Genomic DNA, 13,920 nt, shown 5'->3' on the forward strand with positions numbered 1-13,920 from the left:
GGGGGGGGGGGGGCGGAAATGAAGCATTTATTAATAGTACCAAACATTCACTTGTTCTTTTGTCACAAACCGAGGAAGCCTTGCAAAATATTTCTACACATTTCTTCCCAATAATTCAGGTAATACCATATTGGCAGTCCATTACAAGGTCTTCAGACTTTCCTGAGATCTGGCAGAGTTTATCTCTGTGTTATCAAATACAGGAATGACTGCTGAGAGGGAGAGTTTAATAAAAAATATAAGCATTATCTTACCCCTCTGTTGCTGTTCTTAAAGAGACTGATCCGATATTGGTTTGGTTTAGAGGTTCTGTGCTTCCTGAAAGAACTAGAAGTGTGTGCAATCTGGTTTTAGGAAAAGGTGTTATTCCACTCTTTTCAGTTTAAAACAACCAGCGTACGCATCTTTATGATTTGATTTACCCAATAATATTGTCTTAGGTTTAGCAGCACCTCTATCCATTTTGCCAAGTTTTTCCAGAGTGGCCTTTTTTAAACTCAATTCTCATTCTCCCCCTAATCAATTTATTTCACATTGACATCTTGACATTCCAAGAAATTCCCCAGGGGGACAACAAGCAATGCTTAGAAAATAAAGCTGATTCAGGGTCAAGACAAGTCTTTGGGTTCAGTTCGGTCTGATGACAGAATTTTATGCTTTCATCTGGATTCTAATTTTCTTTAGAAAAATAACATCTTTGTTTTTAACAACACGTACTCTTTCCTATGCACTTCTGTTCAGCAATCCTCCATCTCCTTTAATGCTGTAGAGCCAGAGAAAGGACAGTCTCCCAGGGTCCCTGCATTTCAGCTTGTGGTGTGCCTGAATTAACTGCACTTTCCACATACAGAGTAACGCCTAGTAGATTTACTCTCCATTGACTTACCTTGAATACATATATTGTGAGATTTTATAGACATTAGAAGATTAAAACCAATGAGCATCTGTAGACACCAGACTTCACCTGAAAACTATATTTACTAGTCAGTATTTTCCACTTGCAATTCAGATGACAAAAATAGTACTTTATCGTCTGCTTTTAAAATTCGCACATGCTCCCCATCTTCTCTGACCATTCCACCCAGGATTTACTGATTTCCCCAGGCTGTCTATATGAATACTGTACAACCATAGTGCAGAGGAAGGATGATGGAGAAAGCCTCGGTTTGTGTCTCTAAACGAGAAACTTGTGTATAGGGCCCTGTTAACTTTTACCGTAGCATTTGGACTTGACTCTGGATAAATATTTAACTCCTAAACCTGGGAATAAGCCAAAAGTTTTTAAGATCCCTTTTGAGAACTGCCAGATCATGTTATCAGTTTTTCATCTTCTAATGTTAGTTGCAAGGTGGGTTGTTTTGCATGTTCAGCTTGAAAATCCAGTCACGAATGCTGATCTCTCTCCCTCTTTCCTGTTAAAGTGACTGGGCTGGAGCTCTGCGGGGCTAAGTAGGCAGGTTTATTTAGTTTGTTTACGAAGAACAAAGAAAAGAGTTTCATTTAATAAACAGATGCGTTACATGTCATGAAACTGAGTAGGTGTTCTCCATATTTCAGTATTACTACATCTAAATTCCAGGGCCTTTTCTTCTTTCCATGTCTCATGAATGAGTTGACCCAACTGTGGTTCCATCTGTTCACTCTATATTCTTTAATATATATAAATTTAAAATTCTACAGGAGAGCTATTAGGGGCCTAGGCATTTCAAATGTACCTAATTTAATATTCTCTAGAATTAAACTAACATTTAATGCCTTTTGTCCAGAACTAGGGATCTGGTATGGTTTAGGTGGCTTAAATTAAATACTTTTATTTTGGAATCACTGTCTCCAAGCAGTATTAACATCCTACATCCTGTATTAACAACCAAGATACATGGTAAATTGTCTTGTGGATATCCTTTGGCTGGCTCCTCTGGAGACTGAAGAGACTATTTTATGTGTTGTTTATTTTTTAAACGTTAGCAATAGTCTACTGCTTTTGTCTTTTTCATAATAGTGTTGTTTTGCAAATCTGATGATCTTTACAGCATTGTCTGGTTTTATGAGGTCTAGTTTACTTCTACTGTCAACCAGGCTCTGGCATATTTCCTGAGATTGCTTTGTTGAATTATGTTCCTCTCTTTTTTCTACTTCCCTTAAGAAGTGCTGTGCCTGGAGGACTCTCTTCTCTCACACCAGCTGGCAATGCCTCCAAGCCGGTTGTTTCTGTAGTTCTTAATACTTTCTGCCTCTCCTGTAAGGCTTTTCCTTCCCTTTAAAAGCAATTATTTCCCTTTTTAGCTACTGTGTGTCTGGTTTGCTATGTTTGTTCTGCTTTCAAACTCCTCAACTTCATTGAAATCTGCAGTTTGACATTTGCAGAGGTCTTTAAGAAACTTGGTTTAGATATCAACTCATGATGTCCTCTGTTCAACAGAGAATCTTCTCCCTGTTTACTGTCTTGACTTGCAGAGTGAGCCACAGCTGGTGAGCAACGTGTAGCAACGACCCCATGGATCTGCCTCTCCAGGATTATCATTTCCTCATGCATTTGTTTGGGGAAAAAGAAAATTAAATTGTGATCCTTATATTCAGTAGCCTTTTCTCAAATTAAGCAATTTGGAAGTCCTTCAGTAGCTGGGGAAAGACAGGGAATGGGATGAACATGGATTATGCTTGCTTCACCTCGGAGCTAAAAACTCAGCCAGAGTGCAAGTCTCTCACAAACAGCTCACAAAACCAGCAAGGATCTTTTGTATGAAAACATCTGCATTCTTGAAATTCATCTGCATCCCACATTCACACAAATGCTGAGAGGAGAGAGGAGAGAGGAGAGAGGAGAGAGGGTCTTTGCTCCAACCCTGCCATGCACATGTGCAGGGATAACCAGCATCACCCTGCAAAGATGTGCCCAGAGATGAGAAGTGCTGCTCTATGTCCTTTGCAGGACGCGGGGAAGGTGGTGTTTAATACTCAGTAGATATGAGTTGACAGAGTAGTCAGGATGAGACAGCCTGGTTATTCAACATTTAACTCTGTGCAACGCAGTCTGACCTCAGGCTGAGTGGTACGTGTTTCTCAGTTTAGGAAAAACAGATAAAACTTTCAGTTAGTGTTTCCAAAGGGTTGCTGAAGATTGTGATAAAGGAAAAAAAAAGGCATCCAAGTAGAGTCAAGCCGGAGAAGTAATTATAATTTAAAAAGGGATGGTATGGACCACCTGCACAGGCTGTAGGTCTGCCTACTTGACCTCAGGTGAGATCCCCCACTTGTAACATGGCTGTGGTTTTATCCAAACCCAAAGACAGAAGCACAGCAACAGTTAGAAATTGTTAGTAAAGAACTGTAGCTGTTTAACAAAAACCACAGAAATATACACAATACACTTTATGCAGCTAAGGGGAAGAAAAGAGTTCATTTGATAAAACAAACACAGACATTCTTTGTTGCATAAATCTTTCCAAAGCTGAAACCTCAGGATACTGTAACCGCTCAGGCGAAACCCAACTGCTAGAAGAACTTTGACTGTTAAGAAACTACTCAACTTGATCTTCAGCAAGAACTTGTCTGGGCATTTCCCTCGATTTCCTGAAATACCAGAAACAATACTGTAATAACAAGTTTCCTTTGAGGGGCAAAAAAGAAACCTGGACACACCCTTTATTCAAGCAAGACACTTATTATAATACATAACAAGGAATGACTGGTTCGATGAATCCCCTCGAGTCATAATGACAGGTTGGAGGCATCCCAAGGCTCTCGGTTCTCCCGCACACACACATGTGCACACACACACAGGTCCACACACTGACTCAGCACCCAACAGACACTTACACATCAGTAAATGCCCCACTTGCCTAACAACCCTCAGTGACTGGGTGCGGGGAGGAGAAAACATTTTCAGTAATTTCTTTATCTATTTCACTGTAGTTACTGGCTTCAAATTATGCAAGAAGAAGTTAACAGCACTAACTCTCCAAATTATTACTAGTCACTCAGCAGATCTGACATCCACCCCAGAGGAACACATCAACCTCCTACTGACTGCAAGTGAATGGAGAAGTAAGTAGGCACTTATCTCTTTATCTCTCCAGTCAAGACTGATGATCGTCTCACAAAATTAAGGGAAAAAATACTAAGCCATTAGTTCAGAAAAGAGAGGGGAAAAAAAGGAAAAAAAAGAAAAGGGTCAAAAGAGGTACAGAAATCTGATAAAGACATGAAAAGAAGCTGACTAAAAGCAGCTCCTCCTGAGCTTTTAAAACGTTTATGTTACACCATAAGTAGTGCAAGTTTTCTTCTAGAGAACTACAGGGCCCACATAGTTAATCTTGTTTTCACATATCCCTTTAACTAATTAAAAAATCAGAAGCTCTTATTCAGAGCTCAGTATTTTTAATATGCTCAGATAATGCAATTAACTCGAGAAGAAAAGCATTTCAGCAAAGGTTGCACTTTGTCTACACCGTGAGATCACACTTCATATTAATTTTTATTCTAGATTCTTTCTGTGGGACCAAAATCCCCTGTATTTTCATCCAGTGCAAAGCTATGCCTTTGAAACAGGACACGATCATCTATTTATTTCTCCTGGAGACAACACGTGCAAAACTGTGTTAATACTTAAAGGTTTGTCAGACAAAGGTGACTCAGTTTCAACAAAACTGCTGTTAGACTACCTTTGCCGACTGATGATTTATATTTTCACATCTAAGTCTGGATACAAACCTAACAGTTTGAAAGAAAAGGTTTGCTACAGGTTCTTTCCTCCAGTGAACACTGAAGAAAATATTCTGCAGAGCAATAACCCAGAGATACACTGTTCAGCCCCTTTATGTCTCCAGTTTTAGAGCTTCATTAAGATTATTTAATGACCATCTTTTGATTGTAATATTGGAGAAATCTACTTGCAGTGTCTGCCTTCACAGGTTCTTCAAAGCTTAGAAGTATCAAAGGTGAGAAGAACTATAGTGTCACATCTCTGTCCCAGCTGAGCAGGGAGGCTTCAGCAGATGGGCATACACAACAACGCTACATGCTTCTCTAGGATGGAATTAGATTCACAGTACTCTTCTATCAGTCTACAAAATTTGAGGAATGCCCTGAATTTAAAAAAAAAAAAACCCAACACTTTACATGCAAGTGGTCTAATCTGTAGTCACCCACTTACAAAAGTGAAGAAAATGATGTTATGGCCAACATAAATCAATTAATCCATTCACTGGTATATAACAGCTTCCCCTTGCTGCGTGGAACATAAATACCCCAAACAAGAATTGAGTTATTCCCTGCTGTATTGCATGAATCCCAGAGAAGGTTATAACAATGAATGAATCACAGTTAAATGTAAAGACAACATGTGGGAGAATTCAGAAAGGAAAACAGTACTTTGTCATCTTAAGACTTGTTTATATTAATTTTATATTTACGCACATAATCTTGTGTTTTGCCTCTGACCAATTTTCTAAGCTTCAGATACACTCCTCAATAGACGTTTGTACTCATACCAACATTCATTCTGTTGTTTTCTGTAGAGTTGAAGAGATCAGCATGGTATTTAAAACATATTTCCCTTTGGATTTATTGTCTTATAATTGCAAACCTCTTAAATAAAGAGCAAAGGCTGCTCGACTAATTTGAAACATGAGTAATATTCACACTGCCAGCTTTCATACTTGTTTTTTTTAGGTTTTCCTTCTTAAACCCAGGTCAAATACAGAAAACATGTGAAGATTAGTTTTGAATTAATTGCTCAGGTGTTTTCAATGCCTGCAAAATCTTTTCTGCTCTCCATCATCCTCTGAAAGAATTTTGATGGCAAAGGTCTTGGCCAAGGGAAGATGTTGACCTGCCTGTAGGTGTTCATGAAGAGGGGAGGATTGGGAAGAGATCTGGGCTCAGAAACAGCTACCTAAAAGGACACTTAACAGACTGAATGGACTTACCAGCGCTCACTCAGAGCTTCTTTTGCTTAGGTAAATATATATAGCACAGAGCTATAGCAAAACTATTGAAACAAGTGACTTAGCTTGACTTGGCTAAGTCAAGAGACTTGGCTCTGGTGTCATGTATGACTTCCTGTGCCTTTTAAAACACAAGCAATATCATGGATTTATGGTTATAGCACTATTTCCACGCTGCTATTCTGCAAGGATTTACCTGAGTGTAGAGCAGAGACTCTGTAGGTATGCTAGGGGGAAAGTCTACAGCCAGCTGCAGACCACAAAAACCATTACAGATGGTATGTATGCCTAAACTATAAAACTTGTTTAATCAGATAAGAGCAAAATCTGCTAATTGTGCAGTTCGTTACTGAGAATGCAAATTATAATCCACATGCATCAGCCATTACCAATCAGGTCTGAAAATGGGTGTGGGAATACTTTAAAGAAATTCATTATATGGATTTGATTGCACAACACACAGGAATTCTGTGTTTACCGGCTGGATAAGTGCAGGGCTGAACTATGTGAAGATGTCTTCAGGCTAATGTGTAAGTAGCCAGAATTTCACACATCCAAGCTTCATTTTTCACTTCAGAAAATAATATATTGATTTATCCCTGTTTACCAGAAAAGCCTTTGATTAGAAATGTCAAGACAGCATCAATAAAAATTATTCAAAGATATGATAATGCAATACTAAACACCTATCTCTTAGTGCCAGGTACAGACAGACTGCTTCAGGTGAACACAACTCATTGCTTGCAGCTCTGAAATAAGGTAAACACCATAAAAAAACCCCAGGACACATGAACAGAAACATTCCTTATGCTTCAAATCAGGCTCTACACAAGGCTTAGATATCAACATGTCACTGCCCACTCTTGGCGAAGGCTGTTTCAAAATGTACTACCTCCCTCATGAGAACAATAATTACCTTTACCTTCATTTGCCAGCACGGCTTTAATACCTCTCTTGATCTTCCCTTACCAGATGAGTGATGGGCCTATCATGCTCATGAATGAAAGGCAATCATCCCTCCTCACTACTGAGATACCTTATGAGTCCTCATCTTAGGAGAACCACAGACTTCACTGAGCCGAGCAACGAGCTGGGTGACCTGGAAAACCTGCAAAGGCTCTGTGTAGCTTCAGCATCATTTTCCACTAAATCCATTCTGCCTGTAAAGTCCAGTACAGCACATCCAGACTCAGATGACTAAGGGCTACAGCCCACTCCCAGCAAGCAAAATTCTATGAACTGTGGATTCACGAGTTTATTCCTGCATTGTGGAACTCCTTGCAGACCTGAATTTAAATCAGTCTTCTGAAAAAGGGCACACTGACTTGAAAATCAGTTTGACTCTTCTAGAAAAAACAGATCAAAAGTTCCAGCAACAATTGGTTGGGAAAACTGATTTGAGGAAGACCTCAGGTTCTCCCTGGGGAGGATCCTGTTGTCATTATGGTTGTTCTAAGTGCACAGCTATAGCGTATTTACTCACTTACCTTCCTGTGCAAATCTCTTGCAGGAGTGCAGACTGGCTGCATGCATTTAATGTCTGCAAGCATTAAAACCTGTGTATTAGCAAAGGTTATCAGTGACTAATAACTACCAATAATGAAGGTTATCTCCTCTCCCAGGCCTGAACTGCCTAAGAAATAGAGACATGCAGGATCGTGGAGTCCAATTTCTAATCTTGTTTCTGTCTGGTTAGTGAGCCAGCTCTTTCCCTAGCCCAGAAGGGTACAGGGCTGATACAGTACTTGCTGTACTGAAGCTGTGACAGCACAGCTCTGCAGGGCTGAGGGTGGGTAGAACCCCAGGGTGGATGTGCCAGAGCCCTCCTGGCCCCAGCATCACCCACCCACCCCCAATCTTGGAAGAACAAAACATGGCAACACACTTGAATATAGAATCATCAAATGGCTTAGTTTGGAAGGGACCTTAAAGATCATCTCGTCCCAGACCAGGTTGCTCAAAGCCCCATCCAGCCTTGAACACTTCCAGGGATGGGGAATCCACAACTTCTCTGGGCAACATGTCCCAGTGCCTCACCACTCTCAGAGTGAAAAATTCCCTCACTAAAAATGAAAAGGAGGAGGAAAGGACAAAGGCTGACATTTCTTGCATTTTGCCGAGCTGAGTTTTATACAATTTTACCAATTCATGCATCGACCATTTCCTTATCTTTTACATACCATGCGATGTCGAAGAACTCTGGATGGTAAGGTAGCTGGATTCGCATTTCTGTGATTCGATATCCAGGTCTCCAATTTTTAAGATCAGGCGTTTTCCTGGAGGCACTTGGATTTTCTTTTCACAAAGAGTGTAATTTGGGTATGTCCCAGGATAGTTCTTGGATGCCAGGGTCCCGCTGTCTTGGTACATCACTGTGTGCCCACATCCATCTCCTGCAGTAGGAGAAGAAACAATGAAGAGAAACACTCTCCAGTAAAAAAAATCTGTAAGAAAATGCTGACCACGTAACTACATCTCACGTGCACTTTCACGTTTTAAAAAAGTATTTTGTAATACTCTACCTCAGTTATGCTGTTGTTTGAAAAGAGGTTATTAAAATAAATGCAGTTGTGTTTCTCTTATAAAGCAGTAGAAAGGAGGGCTGGAAATACTCATGAATTCAGATGTATTTGACAGTCCTGTACAAACAGAGTCTCTCTGGTTTTCTGTTTTACAGCCAAACTCTACTGAAACGTTACAGATGCAACTCCACATGTAATAGGTAGGATCCTTCCTTAAATAGTTTTTTCCCAATTATCATTCCACATTTAATTTCCCTAGAAAGAGCCATCAGGGAGAGGGTAACTGAATCATACATGAAAGCACAGATGTGATTTAACTATGTACTATCACGGACCTGACTCATATCACTTTCCTGTTTGTTTTCTTGCTCCACTTGCACAACACAAAAAGCACAGGGGCCGAGGTAAGTCAGGTTAGCATGCCCAGAGATGTAAATGCTGCTGCCTCCTTCCTCAAGGGGTGAGGGTAGGAGCCTGCAAAGTGTTCATTGTGGAGCTGCGTAGGGGCAGGCTTGGCTTAGGAGCCTTTCCTTGGTGGAGGCATCCGAGGAGCAGCTGCAGCAGAATGCATGACAACAGGAAAATGCACATGGAAATACATGGGGGGATGTGGGGACTGAGATGGAAAACAGGAAGCGTCCATGGAGGTGAAGGAAGCAGGTATCAGATAAGAGACTCTGACTACCAAAGGAAGCAATTTTTAGTGAGCTATTTAAAAGTGTACTAGTAAATTAAAATGTATATATTATAAAGCTTAAGCCATTTCATTATGCTGCATCTTCCACATAATGAAACTATTGCAACAGTGGAACTAGTGCCATATGTACGTGCACACACCAGGCAGTCCTCAGTTCTGGGTCAGTTAGGGCACTGGCACTCTTTACATAGGAGTTTTGTACACTGTTACCCTTTATCATCACAAATTTGAAACTAGTCCTAGAAGTGTTGGTAAAATAAAGAATTCTACAGAGCTGGGAATTCACAACATTCAATCTAACTACCCAGAATTTTACTTTCGGGGATATTTTTGTTAAACTGTTTTTGGTCTGCTGATTTTAATTACTTTTTGAATTTCCTTCCACACTCACTAGGAGGAACAAACTTAAGATTTGATAAGATTATTTAAAGGTGAACGACTAGAAATGGAGTGTTGATAAAGAAACGTGCCATACCACGGGTTGGGGGTAGAGTGGCATGCTGTGCAATGATAAGCTCCAAGCTATCAAATTTTGACTTGCTACTGTATAATTACACTGCCATTTCATCCAACTCACTCAACTGCTTTTTCGCAAGCAACAACATCTATTTTGAAGCTTTATCATTATTACTAGCTTTGTTGCCTGCTATTTAATTTTGTTGCAGGTTCATGCTTGGAATAGAGGTGAATAGGAGACATAGATGCAAAATCATATCACCATAAACCATATTAAATATGTTTCTTCAGATCTCCCTGTTCACACACCTTAAAAACAACCTGTTGTTCAAGTTTGTTATCCAAGCTCTATTGATTTTAGAATGCACAGGAATATATTCAAGAAGAAAGGCAAACTGGACTCTTGAGCAAATCATCTTTTTAATTGAAACTTTCTGCAGCAGGAATAAAAATACAAGGAGCTATCCATTTTCTGAACCCAGAGAGTGGTCCAGGGAGGCGCAGGCGGTATAAAACCAGACCACTTCCAGCAGGACACAGGACAACCTTGCTGCCTGTGAGCTGACTGCTATGTAATAAAAAAGAACTGCCCATGGTCTTTAATTTAAGCTGCATGTTTCTAACTGTAAGCATTTACTTTAGCTGGGCTAATGAAAATAAAGTAACTACAATCTGGAACTTGGTTTGCAACTTACCCTTATTGGGAAAGAAAAGGGAAAACTAAGGGAAAAGTTACACAACCACAACAAAATGTCATGGAGATGAACTCTTTAAAATTAAGAGTCTTGTATTCACAAGTCTTCATCCCGCTGAGCTCTATTCTGGCCTGCGTCACCTCGGTACAACCCCAAAACTCTCCTCAAAAAGCTGAAAAGAGATCGCTATCATGGTAAGACCCTGACAATGGTCCAGGTCACAAAGCACTATATTTCTGCAGAAAGCGTAGAAGCAAAACTGTGCTCCAGAGCCCTCAGCCTGCCATCCTCCTCTGTCGAGGTTATACAAGGTCTTGTTCCCAGGGAAACTCCTTTTTTTAAAATCTGCCTTTGAGTCAGTGTTGAAACATATTACCACTAGAACATCTTTTGAGCTAAGAAAGTATAAATACTATTTTCCAACTTTTCACTGGTGGAGCATAGACATTCAAGCACTCCAGCTGATTGAGAGGCAAGCGCAGCGTCGTCCTGTACCTGTATCGTCCGTCCCTTGCTGCCCCTGTTCTCCCTGCCTGCCTGCCTCAAAAGAAAAGGTCATGACAAAAGCTTGTTCGCAACAAGAACCGAAGCGATGTCCAAAAAGTCAGACCAAGTCCTAGTAACTATTGCTTCTTACAGAGAAGCCTGACTGCAGCTCTAAATTTTGAGTTTCTCAGCAAGATTACCAGAGCAAAGAAAAATCTTACACTGAAATTTGCTGGAAAATGAACCCTAGGGAAGGGGTCTGAAGGTATAGGAGAAGGTAGAATAAAGCTCAGGATCTGATAATTCATTCATTTAATGACGAAAGGCAGTAAAAATACTTATAACCGTACTATATACCAAGGGCTCTGAAATGGAAGCAAATTCTAAGGAATTCAAAATGTATCACTGATCACATTTTCAAATGAAAAATGTGAACAATGTGAACAATACTGCCACTAGTTTTGTTCTTAAAATTATTTTCCACATGAAATTTCAATTTTCAGTGGAAATGTATTGGTCAAACCCCAAATACATTGAGTGTAAAACAGAATTACTTGTCTTTATGAAAACTGTGGTTTAAGTACCTGATGTTGTACACTCGTCTATAGGCACAGCTCTTCTAGCTGGAAACACGTATATAAAACTGGTCAGTTCGACACAGGATTTCTTGCTAACACTAAACTTTCACTTAGCAATACTTCGGAGAACTGCTTTCTATCACCCCATTTGGCAAGAAGCTGGCAGCCTTGCCTCTCACATCCAGGTTTCATCACTTTTCACTGGACGGGAGAAAAGCAAAATATTTGAGCACAAGATATTCAGCAGCCAGAAAGTCTAAACATGCTTACATTTAATAAAATTTCTCTTCAGCACCAGGAGTTACTAAAAGCACATCAAACATGCTTTGTAAACCAAGTTCCCAAGGGCATTTGAACCAAGATCAAGACCGTGGTCTCTGGATTGTGGGCGCCCACCTGTTGGCCTACACGCAGGTTGTACCAAGGATCACACAGCACTGGAATTAAGGCTGTTTACCACAGATAAAAATAGTCTCCTATGGCAGATGATGGAAATAACTCCCCAAGACATGGGAACCACGGCCAGCGCCTTCTGCCACAGCAGCAGGCACACCGCTTGCACCTTGCCCTCCCTCACATGGTGCTCGCTGAGAGCAATGTATATGTAAAACCAAACCTGGGACCTTGCCAGAAGACACCAGTGTGTATCCCTGCAGAGAGGAGGTTTGAGGTGGCTGGCAGGTAGAACCAATTCCCATCCTCAGACACATGCATGATGGATGTGCATGGGACAAGGTGAAGGAGTATCTCCAGGCAGCTGCACCTGAGCTGGCTCTGACCACAGCTATTAATGGGCAGGAGGGGCCTGTCCAGGATTTAACCTGCCCAGGAAGGACATAGCTGATGAAATCGATGCCCACCAACAAGCTCTGACCCCACACTGTGAGCTGCCTTGGACACAGCCCCTGGCAAATACTGTGGCTTTAGCAAAATGGTGGTGGTGCCAGAAACAGCAGTTAGAGATCTGTGAAAACGATGCTGGTTCCTTGAGGTACCCCTCCTGCCACTCAAAATCACCTGCCTGGGTGGAATCTCTCCTCCCAAGCCCAGTGCAGAAGCCAAGCCCTGGCCCCTTAAATCCCACACCCCCTGGGCTTTTCCACCCCTTGCTCACACACACGACTGGATGTGCACAGCACCTTCATCCAAGCACTCAACCCATCGCTCTCTCAGTTAGGGAAGAGGCTACAGTTTTTCAAATAAGGGCTATAGTTTTTCAAATAAGGGCTATAAAAAGTTTCCACGTGCTGCACCTTTCACTAAACTTGTTCATCCCGCCAACTGCAAAACAGTTAGACAGCACGCCATCAAAGCGCGCTTTCAAAAGCATTGCTACAGTATCCTGGCAGCAAACAGCTGCCTTTTGCATCCTTCTGATTCACCCTCAGTAGGCAATTAATAACGGACTTGGACTCACTCCAGTGCTAAATATGTGTTACACCTAGGCGTGCTCACACAGCCAGCGGCTCCCTGCCCTCTTCCACCTCGCTGCAGGACCCCCACCAGGCACTTTCCACCACCTTCCACCTCCCTCAGCCTCTCTGGCTACAGACTCCCACCACCTGCTGCCCTTTGGCTGCCGATCCCTTCCCACCAGGACAAAGACCCCCAAAGTAATCTTATTTCCCTCTTTGACTAATCTCTCCCAGTCTGACGTCCTTTTGTATGCCACCTTCATGGTGGTGCTAGGAACAAGGTGTGCTCCCCCTATCCCACCAGAAGGTTGGAGCACAGAGCCAGCAGGGCGCTGCTGGCCTGTCCTTTTTCCTTCCTGCTCCTCCTTCCCTTGAGAAGAGAGAGCAGAAAACTGAGTTTGTATACCTAAATTTTGGATTCAGCCAAAAATCAGTGTTTTCTGAAAAGTCACAGCTGCAAATGGACACAGCCAAGGTGAGGAAAATGTCACTGAGTCAAGACTACAGCTTTGTGAGCTCCGATGAGAAGCCCCATGAGGAGAAATGAGGTTTGTCTCGTCTTCCACATTGCTTTCCCTGAAGTAGTAACTCCAGTTTATTAAAAGATACAATAATACCCGAGTCAAGGAGTTCTGTGCCAATGTTTGAAAGATTCAAGTTACGGATAAAAACAGATGAGTATCTAAAAAAGACATCAACTCTTTCCAGGCAAACCTGTGCCTTCCCTGCTCATGTGGGATAGGAGAAAAAATTGGGTAAAACCCGAGTTTTTTTGCCAGGTGCCATCCAAATCCACTGGGGTGGTCTGACAACACTTTAGGTTTTCATACAGCTACTCTGACCTTCATCGCTAACAGAATGGTGCACACTGCAAAAATGAACGGGTTTGCACCTTCACTGCTTTCTAAGGTGATGGAGTAAAATCTAGAATTAGGGAATTCATCTCTCACCTAGAGTTAGGGAATTCATCTCTCACCTCTCTGCTGACAAACCTGGGTCAAGAGCATCAGCTCTTCGCTGTGCCATTATAATGGGAGAGAGAGTGCACCATGCAATCCGGACCTAATCGGTCAGCTCTACAGAGAACGATGAAGATGTCAGATCCCTTTGCTTTTCCTGGCAATGA

General features: G+C 41.5%; 1 protein-coding gene across 1 annotated transcript in view; it reads right to left on the minus strand.

Moving 5' to 3' along the window:
- The window catches only part of DCBLD1 (discoidin, CUB and LCCL domain containing 1), a 50,022-nt gene that overhangs the window by 25,272 nt on the left and 10,830 nt on the right, over window positions 1-13,920 (minus strand). Inside the window, exon 2 of the mRNA XM_014964782.1 lies at window positions 8,126-8,338. Within this exon, the coding sequence (XP_014820268.1) occupies window positions 8,126-8,338 (213 nt within the window). The remainder of the gene's footprint in view (window positions 1-8,125; window positions 8,339-13,920) is intronic.

The sequence above is a fragment of the Calidris pugnax genome, unplaced genomic scaffold (assembly GCF_001431845.1).
Source record: "Calidris pugnax isolate Ruff unplaced genomic scaffold, ASM143184v1 scaffold219, whole genome shotgun sequence".
NCBI lineage: Eukaryota > Metazoa > Chordata > Aves > Charadriiformes > Scolopacidae > Calidris > Calidris pugnax.